The sequence below is a fragment of the Oreochromis niloticus genome, linkage group LG5 (assembly GCF_001858045.2).
Source record: "Oreochromis niloticus isolate F11D_XX linkage group LG5, O_niloticus_UMD_NMBU, whole genome shotgun sequence".
NCBI lineage: Eukaryota > Metazoa > Chordata > Actinopteri > Cichliformes > Cichlidae > Oreochromis > Oreochromis niloticus.
In genome coordinates, this window is record NC_031970.2 from 27834268 (window position 1) to 27851871 (window position 17604).

At 39.9% G+C, this 17604-nt stretch overlaps 1 protein-coding gene across 2 annotated transcripts; it reads left to right on the forward strand.

The window, feature by feature from the left end:
- The first annotated feature begins 35 nt into the window (after positions 1-35).
- On the forward strand, positions 36-17012 carry LOC100707342 (myogenesis-regulating glycosidase). 2 transcript variants are annotated; one of them, XM_005469249.4, is made up of 21 exons: positions 36-238; positions 1582-1744; positions 2352-2542; positions 2711-2855; positions 2994-3091; positions 3226-3303; positions 3409-3512; positions 3951-4039; positions 4153-4292; positions 4389-4567; positions 5766-5853; positions 5984-6022; positions 6346-6518; positions 6621-6674; positions 6770-6848; positions 7094-8545; positions 8956-9263; positions 9338-9388; positions 9500-9610; positions 9717-10558; positions 12496-12602. In XM_005469249.4, exons 2-16 carry the CDS (start codon positions 1609-1611, stop codon positions 7148-7150), a joined length of 1650 nt encoding a protein of 549 aa, XP_005469306.1. In that variant the 5' UTR covers positions 36-238; positions 1582-1608; the 3' UTR covers positions 7151-8545; positions 8956-9263; positions 9338-9388; positions 9500-9610; positions 9717-10558; positions 12496-12602. The 2 variants fall into 2 exon arrangements, with proteins under 2 accessions (XP_005469306.1, XP_003441460.1); XM_003441412.5 differs by lacking the exons at positions 36-238; positions 1582-1744; positions 2352-2542; ... (14 more) ...; positions 9338-9388; positions 9500-9610 and adding an exon at positions 13026-17012 and having other exon boundaries at positions 10404-10558; positions 12496-12874.
- Positions 17013-17604: the final 592 nt, after the last annotated feature.

Below are 17604 nucleotides of genomic sequence, written 5' to 3' on the forward strand. Positions count from 1 at the left end.
CAAAACGGGCAAAGTGGGGAGGGAGGGAACGATAGATTGATGGAGTAGTGAGTGTGGGGGGTTGGGCATTTGTGATTAGCTTTGAGTTGATCCCTCTGAAGCAGATGGTGAATGGTAGCTTACCTAGACGCCTTGAATCCCAGGAGTTAACGGTAGCATGTGTCCATGTGGAAGGAGTAACACCGAAGTTGAGGAAGGAAGAAAGAAAGCCTTATGAGAAAAGACTGCAGGAGGACGGGTAAGGAACATTTTCTGTTAGTGACTGACTTTGTGTTTGAAAATGTCACTGTGAACAGAGGAAGGGTCCTTATCAAAGGAATTCCTGGTTAAGATTCACATACTGGTTAGTAGGTGATGATGAATACCTCATTTTCATCCATCTAGAAACTTGTATGGTATTTGTAAAACCTGTGGTAAATAGGGTGGTTGCTGTCACCTTATCTGTTCTGCCTTACTCAGTTGGCCCTATCAAAGACTTTATTTAAACACAAAATATTGATGTAATGTGCAAATGTCTTGAGTCACCACTCATTTCTTTATATCTAACATGTGGAAACATAAATGGAAATGCGGTTTAAAAGGCAAAAACACTTTGTACAATTCTAACCAGCTTGAATGTTAATATTTGGTATGACCACCTTTATTCTTCAATACAGCCTGAATTCTCTTAGGCAAGTTTTCTTGTCATTTCTTTAAGTCATCCTCAGGAATAGTTCTCCAGGCCTCTAGAAGTGCATTCAAAGCTCTTTTTGGATGTTGTTAATGTTGAGGTCGAAGCTCTGGGGAAACCAATCCATGATTAATAGTGAGCCATTTTGTAATTTTGTATCCAGGTATGCTTTTACTGCATTGGCAGTGTGTTTGGGATCATTCTCATAATGCTTTTCAAATGGTATTGCATGGTGGATCAAAATCTGATGGCAAACTGATAATTCCATCAGTTTTGACAAGAGCCCCAAAGCATGACAGAGCCTCCACCATGTAAGCTGTAGGCTTGTTGTACCTCTCACAGGTACAAATCTGTACATATTAATGACGATTTGAACCAAAAATTTACAATTGCCACTGATTTTGCTCCCAGTTCTTGTATAATTTGGCACACCTCAGCCTTTTCTCCCCATCCCTTGATTCTGAATTGCTTCTTGACAGCCATACTGTTGAGGATTCGGTGAACAGTAGGCCAACTGAAGGCCAAATGATGCGTCTCTTGAGTTCTGTGTTAGGTGGATTTAGTGGATCTTATCTCTTAAGGACATGACTTCCAAATATTGTTCATCTGCTCTAGATAGTTTTTAGGCCTTCCACTTTTCCTCCACTTGTTCAATTTGTATGTTAGTGTTAAGTGGCTTAGCTCTTAAAATAATCAGGTACAAGGACTGGTTTCAGAATAAGTCAAAAACAAGCCACTGTCTAAAGATCTTCAGAAAGCCTGAAGAATTATTGCTAAATACCACTTTAAATACAAATTCCAAGAACATCTGGCTTCGTGGAAGCAATAAATGAAGGGTGGCTCCAGACTTTTGTACAGCACTGAAGGAAGTCTGGCCTCTTATGAAGTCTAACATTAACCATCCTCCCTAGCCTGAGATCGCAACTGGATGCCACATCATGTTGCTGAGGACAGCTGCCATTGCACTGCTGCTTTGCGTGCAGTCTCTGCATGGCTCCGCTCTCCCTGCCGTGTCGTCCTATGAGTTCACTGCCTATAGGATGCAACAGTACAACCTGGGACAGCATAAGTATGGTAAGTTCAGACATAAAAAAGAAAAATGACAAATCTGTAGCATAAAATTGCTTCTAAATTTAAAGTCTTGCTTATTTTTTTGTTTGACCTTAAATGCGCCATATGATGCATATTCAAGCTTTGGTGCTGAAAGGATATTTTGAAATCAGTATGTCCCAGGAAGAGAGTTTGTCTGTGCTAAACTCAAATTATAGTTTAACCTGGGTCCTCATGAAACCACTACAAATCTGGTAACCAATTTTAGAGCATTTTATAGGAATATAGAAAAACTGGATAATTATATAGAACCTATTCTGAGCATAAATTATGTTTCAAATTCAAATTTTCAGTGTATTTTTTTTTTTTAAATGTACAGATTAGCTGGAAAGCTGAGGCAAGGTCTTCCAACAGGATTTTTTTTAACCTAAAAATTACAGCTGACTGAGGGAACTAATATTTCTTGATCACTGAGAGCTTGTGGTCACTGCCACTGGAAACAGATTGGTTTGCTAAAGGCTTTTTTCTGTGTAAAAAAACAGGAAGAGGAAGCTGCGTTTAAAGTAGAGTTTCTATGTTGCTCAAGTTGATATTTATGTATCATTTGCTTTCTCTTGTCTCCTTCGCCGAGGCTGTCGTGGAGCCATTGTTGTTGCAGAGGCACGCTCAGCAGAAGAGCCGTCGCTAACCCGCCGCTGTGTGATAATGAAGGTGGAAGACTTCACTACAGAAAAATACTCCGAGGCCCAGAGACAAAATGCAGCTGCCATCCTGATCCTGCTGCCCCAAAATATCTCCAGTATCCCTCACAATGCAGTAGAGGTAATAAATTATAATACTTAAAAGCATTCATTCTGTTATAGACACATCACTCAATTCCTACGAAAATCAGAAGAAAACAGGATTGTAAGGTAGATATTAAGAAACTCTTAATCAAGATTACAATTGTTTCTCGACCCTTTGGTTTAAGTAAACCATTTTGTCTCTCAGTCCTTTATGGTGAGTGAAAGCGAGACCTTGCAGAAGGAGACTCTCATGCCAGTGTATGTGGCACCTGAGGATGAACAGCTGCTCTACATGTATGAGGAGGTTAAACAGGCTGCAGCCACCCGGACATCATCCATTTTTGTCAGAGGTAAGCGATACAACAACGAGACACATGCAAGTGCTTAATGGTGGTTGTTTGGACTAATGCACGGGGAAAACTAAATAGAAAGTGATTACTGTTCCGGTATTACTCACTGTTCTGGTGCATTTCTTTTATTGCTGACAGTCCTCCGCAGTATGGTCACGGCTACAGCTTTTCAGATTTTAGTGATCAACAATGCCCCAATTAAGGCCACCACTGACAATGCTATAATCACACTGGAGGTGAGTTTGGGACTCAATAATTCCTCATCGAGGAATAAAATTGATTAGATCATCCAATATCAGTTACATAATTTTCAATCTGCTTGCAAATGCACTTCAGTTCTGTGATATAGGCTTGGGTCTGTTTATTTCAGGGAGTTCTTCTAGGAGCAGTAGAGGATGCACCCACTATAGTCATCGCAGCCCACTATGACTCTTATGGGCTTGCCCCTGTGAGTCAAATCCTATAACACTTCAGAGTTCTAACCTCTAAAATTAGGTGTAAATTTTAGTAGATACCATACATGGATATGTGTATGTGTGTGTGCGTTTTACAGTGGTTGTCTTATGGAGCAGACTCAAACGCCGGTGGTGTCACAATCCTAATTGAGTTGGCCCGTCTCTTCCAAAAACTCTACAGTAGTCCCAGAACCAGACCACAGTAAGTTCCAATTCATTGTGAGATTACAAAGCGAAGGCAAAGTCAATAAATGTCTCTACAAAGCAGATGAACACGCAGGAATTCCAATGAGTTTTCCCGCTGTGCCTGTCTTTGAACAAGATAATATGCTGCTGGATAAAGATGCTGTATTCTGTATGGAGGAAGTATACACTGAAAAGTAAAACAGGAAAGGAAAATTAGGGCCTCGTTACTCACTACTCAGGGACCACACCTATCTTAAAACTTAGCTTTCATTGTAACCTCAGCTGGACTGTGAAAGCTTTTGTAATTGCATGGCTGTAATGATGTTGCTTTGAGTGACTGATAGTGATCGGAAAATACCCTGGAGGAAAACTAACAGCCAGTGCAGGTCAGTTATAGTTAATAAGTTAAGCTGTTGAATAATTTTGTTTTTTTTTGTGTATGTGTGTGTTGTAGATTTAATTTAATGTTCTCCTTGACCGGAGGAGGAAAATACAATTTCCTTGGAACAAAGAGGTGGATTGAAGAGAATTTAGACCACGCTGGTGAGTTTTCAGCTTTGCCACTCACTGAACATGAGTGGGCTGTGTGCTGTATGTGCTAATGTGAATTAAAACACGAAATGTCAGGTTTTTAAAGCCAAACATTTTCCCTCCAGAGTCCAGCCTTCTCCATGACAATGTGGCATTTGTCCTGTGCTTGGATACACTGGCCAATGGCGATGAGCTGTACATGCACGTCTCCCGCCCTCCTAAACCCGACACGCCAATGCAGTCTTTCATTCAACAACTGGAGGAGGTAACCAGCGGAGCTGTTTCTACACGTGCAAGAAAAGCAACCAGATCACATCAGTCTTAGTAACTTGTGCAAATATCTTATTTAATTGCCCTCCAGGTGGTTTCCTCCAGATTTCCCTGGGTGAAGGTGGGGTTGGTTCATAAAAAGATCAATCTTGTGGAGTCTACTGTAGCCTGGGAGCATGAGCGCTACAGCCTACGCAGGATCCTGGGCTTCACTCTGTCTCATCTGGAAGATCCTAAATCTGAACTTCGTGGCTCTATACTAGACACCATGCAAGTTTTGTTTATGGATAATATTATTAGTAGTATTTGAGCTACCTCAACTACTGTACACCACAGTAGTGTATTTTAAGTAAAAGACTTAATGTGTGAATAAAATCAGCTGTTCAGCTTTTACAAAAGGTTTACACCGACAGACATTTTTTTTATATTCAGTCCTTCAGTTTCTGAGGCTCAAAATTAATTAGACAATTGACTGACAAGCAGTCTCATAGCCAGCTGAGGACTGTTCCCTTGCTTTTCATGACTAATGAAGCAGATATAATATCTCAGTTTGACTCAAAGCGTCCAATTTGTTTTATAGTGTTTCACTGTAATTTTTAATGTAAGACTCAGAGCGATATCAGTGGAGGTGAGGGAGGCCATCATTAGGCTGAAAAATTCAGAACTAACTATCATAGAGCGAGCACACAGTATATTCTTAAAAAGGGGTGGGTCTGTGGTTTGGTTAGACCAAAAAAGCAGCTAAAACACATGATCACAGAATCATTTCCATGGTTAAGACAACTTCACAAAATCTAACCAAGTCAAGAACACTTTTGAGGAGCTAGATCACTGATCAGTCTACAATCTAAAGAAGCCTTTGGGATGGAAATACCGAGGGTGAAAACCACTGGTTACAATAAAGAAAAGGGAGGCCAGATTACTCTTTGTCAGAAAACTTCTGAAACATCTGAGCCTACCCAGTTGTTGGGGAAAAAAAGTCTTTTGACAGACGAATCAAAGTTTAACTTGTCCCAGAATGATGGGAAAAGAGAAAGAAGTGCAGAGATAGATAGAAACAGCTCGTGATCTGAAGCATCTGTTAAAAATGTTGGAGTCAGTGTTATAGCATAGGCACGTGTGGGAGACACTGGGACTGGGTCACTATTGTTTATTGATAATGTTAGTGCTTATACAAGCAGCAGGATGAATTTGGAAGTGTACAGGGCTATACTCTCTACTTAGATTCAGCCAAATGCTGCAAAACTCATTGTTCACAGTTCAAAATGCTGATTTTTATCATGTAAAACCCTCTGAATCAAAGTTGAAAGCCTGCACTTCAAACACGTCTTGATTGTTTGATTTAAAATCCACCGCGGTGGTGTACTTAAGCAAAATTACAAAACTGTTTTTGTCCAACAGATTGTTGAGTTAAGTGCAATTTCACAGGGCATTAAAAGATATTTACTCATGTGAATATCACCTCTAGGTCAAAAGTGGATTTCCGGAAACTTAAACGTAATGGCATCATCATAGCAGAAGCGCTGGCCCGCTACATGTACAATCTCTCTGACAAGGTGACTGAATGCATGAAAACACAGCATACTGTAAATATAATAAAGGCAGAAAGTATATTTTCATTACGTCGGTATTGCTTTAAAATAGCCATGTTAATGTGTCATAACTGTGTATTATTTTTTCACATAGGGTTCACCGAAGGATGTGCAAGTTTTCAAGGGCCAGCTGGTAAGTTCCCAATTATTTTGATTGGTATGTACAGACAACTGCTGACCTCTGGTGTTAGTTTAGAGACATGACACAGTGTTTGAGTCTTTCAGCAGCTTATTGCTCATGATCATTTGAAGGATAGGGATGGATTACTGATGTTATTTATTCAAACATGTTTTAATGTCATTTCTTAAAAGATTTATATCTACATGTAAGGGAAAAAGTCTAAACAGAGTCTATTTTTTAAATCTCCAAGAACTGATGCATGCAGAGTAGAAGCTGAGTTTTGTGTGATTTCTTTTTCCCCCTCTACAAAACCCACATCCAAATCTGTAATTCAGGACATTCAGGACAGTCGTATCTGCAGTTTGATGTCCTTCCTGACATCAGTCCCTCGGGCTACTCAGCTGCTGGATAAGGAACCCAGTCATATCTTGCTGGTCAACTCACTGGAGCACGAATTCAAGCGCTATCTGCAGCAAGTCCACAGACACACCTTCCGACAGGACAAGAGGTAAAAAATACATCAGCAATCTCAATCGAAAGCACATCTTTTCAATCCAATCGGTCATACCATGACAACAATAATAATGACCAACAACATTTCTTCCTGCAGGGATCCTGATATTACCTTCTTTGATCAAATGAGCCAACCAATAGTCATGTACAGGTAGATATTGGTATTATTATATCTGTTTTTAAATTTTAGTGTATATGTTAAATTTAATAAGCCATTAAAACTGTAATGTGCATTTTTTCATTCAGAGTGAAGCCTGCAGCCTTTGATCTGTTCCTGGGAGGCTGCATTGCAGCTTACCTGGGTATTGTTTACTATGCAATCCAGGTGTGTTAATGCACTCTTTGACATCCCTATTATATTATCTAATCATACTGTATTCCATATTTCCATGTAAACTACACTTTTTACAAGGAACTGCAGACAGTACAGTTTACAGTTCCTTGTAAACTGTAAACTGCACTGTTTACAAGGAACTGTAGACAGTACAGCTACAGCACTGTTTATTCATCATACTGCATAGTCTAAAAGCACTACCAGGTTAAAATAACCTATTCATTCTCTTTTAACAGAATTTCGGTTTTCTCTACACAAAACTAAAAGCAGCAGTTAAAATGAAGCACCACTGAATCCACTACGACTACAACCACCGACTCCATGACAAGCCCTTTGAAGTCAGCTCTGCACATGTTGGACATTTGCCGGCTGTGCAGCAGGAAGCCTCTTTGCATGATCATATGCATCTCATATAAAGCGGGAATTTACTTTGAAATGTATATTTTTTGTTTGTTTGTTTTTTAAAAAAAAAGATGTTTGTACCTTTCATTACACTTGAAATCACTTAACTGTGAAAATTACTTACATTAACAGGCTCAGAGTGTGTCGTTTGAAACAAAATGAAACGAAATAAAGAAGTTGTTTGAAGCTGTATGAAAACTGTATCAAAGCTGGGAACGCACAGCCCTGGATCTGATTTGAGCTCCTGTGAAGGACACTCCTGCCAGATCATTACTATGATTCCCCATATCCTCTGCTCTGCATCTGTTCGCGTGGATTTGACTGGGCTTAACATGGCTGTCAAACGAGGCCCCAACCGCTTCACTAGATGAACAGCCAGTTCCTGTCACAGATAAGTCAGTGAGAGCGCTGGAGACACAAAGGCACCCTACAGCGCTTGGTAAATTATTAATGCTTATGTGGCAAGCTGACAGTGAACAGAGGTGACACTGGGTGGTGGTGGTGAAGGTTTTTAGAAGCCCCATTTCTCTGCTGTTTCACTCCTTTTCTGCTGATCTGATAGCGCCTAGTTTGTTTTAACTACGAGGCAGCATAACGGCCAGAAGTGTTGAGATCAGTGTTGGCTTATTTGTAAAGGTCCCTGGGAGGGAAATAGGTCATGGGCTGTGACCCCAGGCATGTGTGTCTCTGCAGGGGGCTTGCAGCTAAGGAGGATTAGTGGCCGAGTGCTCAGGTAGCACAAAGAGTTTTTCTGCTTCAGCAAGGATGCCCTTAATCTGCTTTCCTTCCAACAGAGTACATTAATCAGAATACCTCCAGGTTAAACAAAAAGTTTTATCAGTTTGGAGGCTGACAGGGTTTCATGCAGGATTTATAACTGCTGATGCAAGAGAAATGTCATGTTGTTATATAAATACAGAATAAATAATATATAAATATGACAGTGAAATATTCACACTCCAGGAACAATAATACCCCCAAAAATATTAGACAATATTTCCAAAAAACAAACAAACACACAGACAAAGGTAATAAAAAGAGGAGGTACATGTAAGGAGGGGTGGGGTGGAGTTAGCAGGTGTCAGGGGGAGGTGAGTGATGCTGCATGCTCCATTCAGGCAGACTGGATGTAAGCAGTGGAAAAGTAAGTAAGGCAGTCAGTGAAGATGGTTCCCCAACTATACATCACAGTGTACAATGAACAGTTCAGATCTCCAGGCACAGTGAAAAGAGCACAACTTCGACCGACCTCTGCCCACCGTAGGAACAACCCTCAGCCCCGGGCGGTAAGACACACAGCTTTCAATACTGCCTACGTGATCCGTGTGAATGACAGGCCAAGGTGATTGCTTGAAATTTTGGAATTTCTTTATTCTTTTTTTCAAAATGGTCTCCAAAATTAGAAGTTATACTATATCACCCTGGGTGATTCAGAAAATATGAAAAATATAGCTCATTTCAGGCAGACAGGATTATCTGAGGTAATTATACCTACTGCTCTATGCATTGTTTTTAATTTGGCTATATTAAAAAAGTGTCCTACTAATTGACTGGTTGTGCACATTTTTCTGTGAATCATAACAGCTGTATCCTATCTATTATGCAGAAATTTGTCCGTGCTTATTTATTCATCCAAGGATGAATAGAGTTAAGAAAATTTACATGTATGTGTCCCCTTTGTTCTTTGCCTCCCAAGGACTTTCTGTTTCCCAGGAGCCTTCAGTCAAACAATAGGTCAACCCATGCACTTCTTCATCCCTTGCCCCCTGTGGACTTCGGCCGCCCTCTTTTCCCCCCTGTCAGACATTTTTCATTTCACGGTCCTGTTACAACTTGTTCTGACAGCTATCTAAATACAACCGACAAAACACAACACATGCCCCCTGTCAACCCATCAACAGTACAAGCCATGCCCTCTGCTGATAAACTGCAGAAACTACAACTGACTGAGCCTTCCGCCAGCACTGACGTCCACCTCAGCACTGCTTTGAAGAGCCCACAAAGGTAAATATATTCTATATATTCCATCTATAGACCAGAGACAAATACTCGGTGATTTAGAGTGATTCTCTTTGCAGCAGACTGGGTTATCAAAAGCATGTCCATCCACTCTCAACACAGCAGCTCAGGTAGGCAAATAACCTTTGGCCTGTTCTTATGGTCTCAGAGCTGATGAACATTATTGATTGATAATCTAGTAATTCTATAAAAAAAAGCTGTTTTTTTCTTCTTTTGAACAGGCAAAATACAGCTGCTCCGCTTCAAACAAGGGCCCAGACTCCTGCAGCTCCTCGCAGCTTTGCACGGACAAAATACCAGAGGTGCTGTTCTAACAGCAGCCGGGATAACAGGTGATTATTTAGTTGAATGTGATATATTGAAATATATCCCCCTTTTTGTTTTGATGCATTTAATAATAGCTGCTGATAATCTTTTTTCTCTCTTTTGGTTCCTCAGCAGTGGTTGCTACAGCTGTTTCCATGTGGTGAAGCCCTACCAAGCTGGACACTACATCATACACCCAGAGTTTGTGTCTGAAAGCCTTTATTAGGATTATTAGAGCTCTGGCTTCCAAGATGGTGATTTGGGGGCCCGAAGAGGTCCACAGAGAGCCTGAGGCTACTCTTCAGCACTTGTTAACTTTTCCTTAATTCTCTGTTAATTAACCCAGTGAGACAAGGTGTAAGAGTGAATCATGTAGGGTGTACAAGCACAGCTGTTATCTCACTGTGTAATGCAAGGAAACTTTTGCAGTTAAGTGCTCAATCGGTACCAAAGATCTTCTCATGAGATGGTTTTGACGATCAAATGAGGCTCTGAGGCCCTAATGTGCTGTACGTGAGTTTTTGAAATTTGAATCTTCTGAGGAAAACGTGTGTCAATCTTTAAAAGGGAATCAGTACAATGATACAGTATGATGTCGTCTTCAACTACCAGAGCAAATGCAGTGAAAGAGTGTCACTGTCGATACAAATAAAGGAAGCATTTCCCTCACTTTGTTAAGGGTCTACTTCTCACTTCTGTATACACTGCACTTTTTTGGTAACTTTTAGGTTCATCGGGTTCTTTGTGAAGTATTACGTAATTTGCTCATGTCTATGCATGCCACACTGTCACATGCGCAGCAGAATGAGAAAACACAGAGCGCTGCTTTTCTGCTGAACTACATTTCCCAGGCGTTTATGGACGTGTGCAGGGCGGAGACCCAGCAGCACGCTTTGATTCCTTTCACGGGCTGTTTGTGTGAACAGAGGCAAACAAGTTGTACTTTGAGTCGACGGGGGGACTGCTGCTGATCGGTAGGCAAAAAACCCAAAAACAAACTATAAATATAATTTACAATCTAACAAACCGGAGAGAAAAGGGCAACAAGTGTGAGCGAAAATTATAGTGCACATGGATTACGTGTTATTTTTCTTCTTTCTCGCACCACCCACTAAGGCGCAAAACCAAAGACTCTATACATCGACAGACTCAGACATGATTAGAAATACGATGTTGTTGTCTGTAGCGCACGATTTATGCAGTTATTAAGAGACAGATATATAAGCAAGAACTACACAGCACACAACAGTCAATTTTGCACACGCGCACGAGCTTAGATTTAGACTGATGGAGGGTTTCTTTCTCATATGGCTGCTCTGATTTTATCAGCACTTCACTGTTTGTTTTTCCTCCATGTGATGGTAGATAATGAATCAGCTGAAATGGTGCATATGAGCCCTCTTGATAATACCTTAAACAAAAAAATGCAGTGTAAAGCTTTTAGAAGAACATGCTGTGCTTGGAAACTTTGAGTTTGTTTGTGAGAAGCCGTTGAAACTGGAGCAGAAAGGATTGGCCAAATAATTTTTAAAATTTTAGCCCCATGAAACTAAGCAAAAATCATTTGGTCTACGCACACACGTGTATATTTGTAAGAAATGGAAAGATGTCACTGTGGCCTCTTGCACAGTTTTCCAGGATTGTGTGGATGAAACAATTAGTACTTCTTGGTGGAAAAAAACCTATTAATTGTTGAACAGAGTGTTGGTTTCAGCCAAATACGATCAATAGCAAATCACAAACTGCCATAGGTTAATTTCTTAAACCCACCCTTGTAGTTTTCCATTACAATAAAGAAGTGGAATAACTCCTACAAATGGTAAATCATCTTCTGACTTTCCTGGTAAATTTCCTAACTGGGTCCAGCAGCTTGATTGAATCTCAGAGCTACCAGCAGTTAGTTCTCTGTTAATTAATGATAGGCTTATGTTATCACTACTGCTGTTGGGGGAAATCTATACCAAGGCTGGTTGAACACAGAATCAGTCAATTAGATTGCTAATTAATAGCCAGCATTTGTTTATTATCGACCCCTGCTGCCAAAGCAGAGCATGAGCATCAAGTGTAGTTAGGACTAGTGAGCACGCAGCTGAGTTGGAGAGGACTGAACTTCGCTCGATCGGCTGTGCATTCTTATCAGATCTCCTCTGATTAGTTAAAGTCACAATAACTAACATCAGCCATTAATTAGTTTACCCATAAGAGTTTCTGCCTTCCCTTCGCTGGGAGGTGCACTACAAATGGATCTCTGTCTTTTTCCTTTTTGTTAGACTTGTTTACTCGCTGTCAAACTTGCACCGAATGATGTGTGGGTTACTTGGAGTTTTGGTTTGTTGGGCTTGATAGAACACAATGTTTAGTATTCTTTACTTTCCTTCCTGACATTGGCAGAGGTTTAAGGCCAAAATCCCCTTTTCTGCTTCTGTGCCTCCTTACATACAAATGAGTATTCTTTCAATTGAACTCATAGGTTAGAATTACTGCTGGGAACATCTACTTATTTTTTTTATGGGTAATTGGCAGTAGATTTGTTTGGTTAAATCTCAAACACATCTTTAAAGTTTACATCCTGACAGCCTAATACCTTTAAGTGCTGTGAAATCACTTTGTTCAGCAATGCAGAGCATGTAAGACAATGCAGGAAATGTAGTGGAGGCTTTGAACTGACAGGGAAACAAGAAGGACTGAGAGCACCGATGGGGCTGGGGTTGTTTTCCTGGAGGTCCTTTGATAGTTTTATTGGTATATTCTGACTGTTTGCTACTGAAAGAAACATGAATGCACTAAAACTCCTGCACATTTTCCTTGTAAAGAATCAAAACAGTAATTGAAGTTTACTTTGTTGAAATCTACAAATATTGCATCGTCACCAATTTTTTTTTTAAAGACTGGTATATCGTTGTCATGGCAGGAAGAAAAACAGATGTGACAACCTTGCAAGTGTCAAACAGAAGAGGTTTCCTGTAAAACATATTGATGATCTGTGGAAAAGCTACTTTTGGATTTGCACATTGAACAGCACAAATCATGTACCAAGTGGTGCCAGGCGGAGCGGGGGGCACAATTACAGATGTTATCCCCAAGCAGAAACTCAGCAAGGACACTCGACCCTTAGTTGGAGCTGGAGTAATCGGGCTGGTGCTGGTGATTGCAGCTGTGACTGCGTGGTGTTACTACATAGCCTCTTTACGCAAAGCGGAGCTGCTTAAGACTGAGCTGCTGGATCTGAATAAAGATGGCTACATCATCCGAAACCAGGGAGGGTCTATTGTTTTCAGAATGGATTTCAGGTTGGTATTTCAATTTGTTTTATTTATTTTTTTGCTATTTAAGTTTCCATATGCAGAAAAAAATGAGACCTTTAGATGTACAAATCCTTTATTTTAAATGTTAGATTTGTGTAAAAAGAGAATGCATATAATTATTTTTTAATCTTGACAGGTCAGGAACCCTTGATTTAGATTCCTGCACTAAAGAAGGTGAGATTCTGAGCTGCGTCCGCACCACAGACAGAAAACTGATCTTTTTCATCGAGACAGTACGGCCCAAGGATACTGTCCAATGCTACCGTGTGCGCTGGGAGGAAGTGGTTCCTGACATTCCCGTAGAGCATGCAATGACATACAAGTTTGCACACTGGTATGGAGGCGCAGTGTCAGCAGTTCAGCACTGGCCTATTTCTATTTCTGGCCAACAGGCTCCAAAACCATTTGTTACTAGTGACATCTACTCGAATCGTGATGAGTTCGGTGGAATTTTAGAGAGTTACTGGATTTCATCTAATGCCACTGCCATCAAGATCAATAACTCTGTGCCTTTCCATTTGGGTTGGAATGACACAGAGAAGACCATGTACTTCCAAGCACGGTATAATGATAGTTCCTTTAAGCCAAACCCAGGGGAGATGCCATGTGCGGAACTTAGCTACAGAGTTTGTGTGGGATCGGATGTAACATCCATACACAAGTACATGGTCCGCAGATACTTCAACAAGCCAAACAAAGTGCCTGCCGAAGTTATGTTTCGCCATCCCAGTTGGTCAACATGGGCATTACATAAAACTGACATTGACCAAGAAAAGCTTTTGAAATATGCTGCGAACATTCGAAAGTATAACTTCAATTGTAGCCAAATAGAACTAGATGATGGCTATTCCCGTCGCTATGGGGACTTTGAGTTTGACCCGGTTAAGTTCCCCAATGCCTCCGCTATGTTTCATAAGCTGAAATCAGATGATTTTATGGTGTCTCTCTGGATTCACCCTTTTGTTAATCATGATTCAGAAAACTTCCACACCTGTGTAGAGAGGGGATTGTTTGTCCGAGAGCCTACAGGCCAACTGTCCGCCTTAGTGCGTTGGTGGAATGGCATTGGTGGCATCTTGGATTTCACAAACCCTGAAACCCGTGATTGGTTTGCCTCCCAGTTACGTTCACTGCGATCCAGGTTTGGGGTGTCCTCTTTTAAATTTGAGGCAGGAGAGGCTAACTACTTACCATGGAAATTTAAGACTTTGGAATCCATTCGGGACCCGAGTATTTTCACAAGACGTTACACAGAAATGGCTAGCCTGTACAATGACAGAGCTGAAGCGCGCAGTGGTTACCAGTCCCAGAACATATCCTGCTTTTTCAGACCAATTGACAGAGACTCAGTTTGGGGCTATGAGTTGGGTCTCAAATCTGTTATTCCTGCAGTGCTCACCATCAGCATTCTGGGCTACCAGTTCATTTTACCAGATATGATTGGAGGGAATGCGTATGTGAACCGCACATATGGAAATCGTGGATTACCTGACCGAGAACTTTATATCCGCTGGTTGGAGCTATCAGCCTTCATGCCCTCTATGCAGTTTTCTATTCCACCGTGGGAATACGGCGATGATGTAGTTGAAATTGCTCGGAAATACACCGCCCTTCATGAAAGTCTTGTGGCACCAAGGGTCCTGGAGCTGGCCAGCGAGGTGCTGAGCACTGGGGACCCAATCATACGTCCAGTGTGGTGGATTGCCACAGGTGATGAGACAGCCTATAAAATTGACTCCCAGTTCCTGATTGGGGATGACCTCATGGTAGCCCCAGTTTTAGAGCCTGGAAAGCAAGAGAGAGACATCTACCTCCCAGCTGGCCATTGGAGAAGCTACAAGGGGGAGAGATTTGATATCAAGGAACCATTGCACCTCACAGACTATCCTGTAGACCTGGATGAAATTGCCTATTTTCTTTGGGTGTAGCAGCAGGTAAATAACAATCTTGATTATTTTACGCTCCAATTTGCTTGTGGGGCAAGCTTCACAAGTCCTCTTTTATCGATGGATGGGTGGATGGATGTTATATGGACAGATTTGTGGGGGAGGAATGTTTTTTTTTTTTTATAGGAATTAAAATTTTAAGAGCACATTACTTTACAAATGTGAACATTGTCACTCAAAAACATTTAAAACCTCATCATAGCTGATTTATTTTTTCCCAATTTGATTTAAACTAATAATTAAAGCATTGCCTTTAGTATTTTATGGTATAAATAATCATCGCTTAGTGTAATTTAAACTGAAATCATGTAACTTCTGGTGTCTGGCGGAAATGGTCAAATGTGATAGACACCGATCTTTTATGTTTGTATGCTTGCAATATTAGCCAACAATGGCCACCATAAGCTACTTGTCTTACCAGATCTAGCAAGACTAACGTGCCAAACCACTTATCATTTTACAGTAATGAAGGTATGTTTTAAAACTCATTAGTTAAGCATATTATTATTTGTGTCTGTAAGATTTTTAAAACTATCTGTGTTGCTTTGAGCCACATACTTGAGACATTTGTTAAAAAGGGGAATTACTAACTGTGAAAGAAGTTAGGCTTAATTGCCAGTGAATGCTATAAAGTTGTTATAAATTTGAGCCTCACAGCACTTTGAATTTCAGCTTAAGCCAAACAGACTGTGGTGGGAGGATGACTGAAGGGGTGTCGTTATTGGATACTTCTCAGGAAGTCATCTTTAATGCTTCATTCATTAGAATCAGTGCTTGAGGTTTAATCATTACAAAGTGCACATGCTCTCACTAATGCAACACCGAGTCGTGTAACTGCTCTTAGACAAAAAGGAGACTCCTTTTATTAAGCTTTGAATGTTGTCCTTTCTGACTCAGGTAATGGTTTTCTCAGGCTGTTTGAAGTATCTCGCAGCTCTTTTAATGATCTTTGCTAAGCTTGAATGCAGCTAAAAAACCAGTAATACTTTCATGTCTTATGCGGTGTTTGCCACGTCCAAAATAATAAGCAATTCTGTAGCATTTTTTGGTATAATTTTAAAATTTAGAAATGATAGGTGCTAGTATAATTTCTTAATTACTGGTAATGCTACAATGATTTTATTTGTAATCTTGGTTTGTGTGATTAATTTAACGGCAGTGATGTGACCGTTATTAATTACTACTTGCAAAGTGATTATTAGATTTTTTTATGCATTTATTACAGCCCTATTTTAAAAGAAATGTCAATACAGAGTAAAGAGAATAAAAGAAGAGAATGTTATTATTTGCTAATTACTTTAAGCCCATATTTAATTGGAGGCGGTAGAATGACACTTCTTTAAACTAATTGGACCAAAAACATTGTTATTGTATCAATTAATGCACATCATCTCTGCTATTCAAAGAAGAAAAAAAATATTAAGCAAGATCCACACACATCACTACTTTCTCAAGGTGCAAGTTCATTTAAAATGAATGAAGACAAGTGAAAAACCGTCCTGTATTCTTGCCAGTCAAAATTGTACTCATTTGCTCATTAGCAGGGCGCAGTTTAAACAACATTTGACTCAATGCTGAACACTGCACACAGTTTTCTGGGCAACATATGGTTTTTATTTTAATTTTAGTATTATTATTTTAAAGGAAGGCCTTAACTATTTCAGTAAGATCATGGAGAGTCCTGGTGCTAAACTGGCCTGCCTATACTGGAGACCAAGGTGTTGAGCAGCTGAAATTATACGTCAGGGCAAAAAAAAGAGAAAACATTTTGCTTTTAATTTACATCATCATTTGGTCTTCTGAGTTCAAGAAACAGGGTTGAAGAAAGAAGTTACTTAAAACTATTGCTCAAATGTTAATTTTTTAAAAAAATGTATAGAACTCACAGGGCGCAATTTTATATAAATGCATCTTGCAGTAATATAAATATTACACAACATCCGAACTTTTCGGGAAATGGGGATGTATCGATTGTGAGGTCATATTTTTGATGCGTAAATGGGTTGAAGTGTAACATTAATGCTGAACATGACGTCTTTGCTCCTCAGGCTTTTCTATTAATTTTTTCACTATGTAGCTACAAATGTCGATTTATTTATTTTTTTCCCCACCACAGTTATAGATCAAAGTGTATCTTGTAATATCATGTATGCTTTTATCAAGAGGTGCAACGGATATTGATCTTCTCATCAAACTAGAATACGTTAAGTAACATATTCCTCCGACTGGCATATCGAAGGCTATCCAAGAACCCAAGCTTGTTATTGGTTTTGTCTGTTTCATTGTCATTTGTTTTAAATTTTGACATAAATTCTAAAACCTTGAAAATTGAATAAATGGATAAATCAACTTTAATGATGTTCCTTTTTGCCTTCCTGTGCATTGATTTAAATATTCTCATGGCTTCTGTTTTTGACCCATTATGAGTTCATGCTGAACTTTTGCCTTTTGAAATGTAGCTTCTGTGTTGACATCCACTGAATTTTGTTTTTGCCTTTTGACATCACAGCTGTTCTACCTATTTATAGCTGTTCTCACTTAGCATCTGGGCCAGGCCAATCTCTAAGGCTATTTCTGTCTAAGATCATCTTGCCACATAACAAGACTGAAAGCTGAATCTTTGACTGAAGGTTTTTTCTTACCCAGTGTAAGAGGCAGCATATCCAATGCCAGTTTGTATGAATGTACAGCACTGTGTAAAATTCTTGAGCCATTCCTCATTTATTTATATTTTGCTTCCAAGGAGTCAGACTTGTTTTCAGTCTGGTC

Coding starts and splice junctions, on each gene's coding strand:
- LOC100707342 (XM_003441412.5), top strand. CDS start 12,612: ATGTACCAAGTGGTGCCAGGCGGAGCGGGGGGCACAATTACAGATGTT. Junction 12,875..13,025: donor GTTTTCAGAATGGATTTCAG/GTTGGTATTTCA, acceptor TAATCTTGACAG/GTCAGGAACCCTTGATTTAG.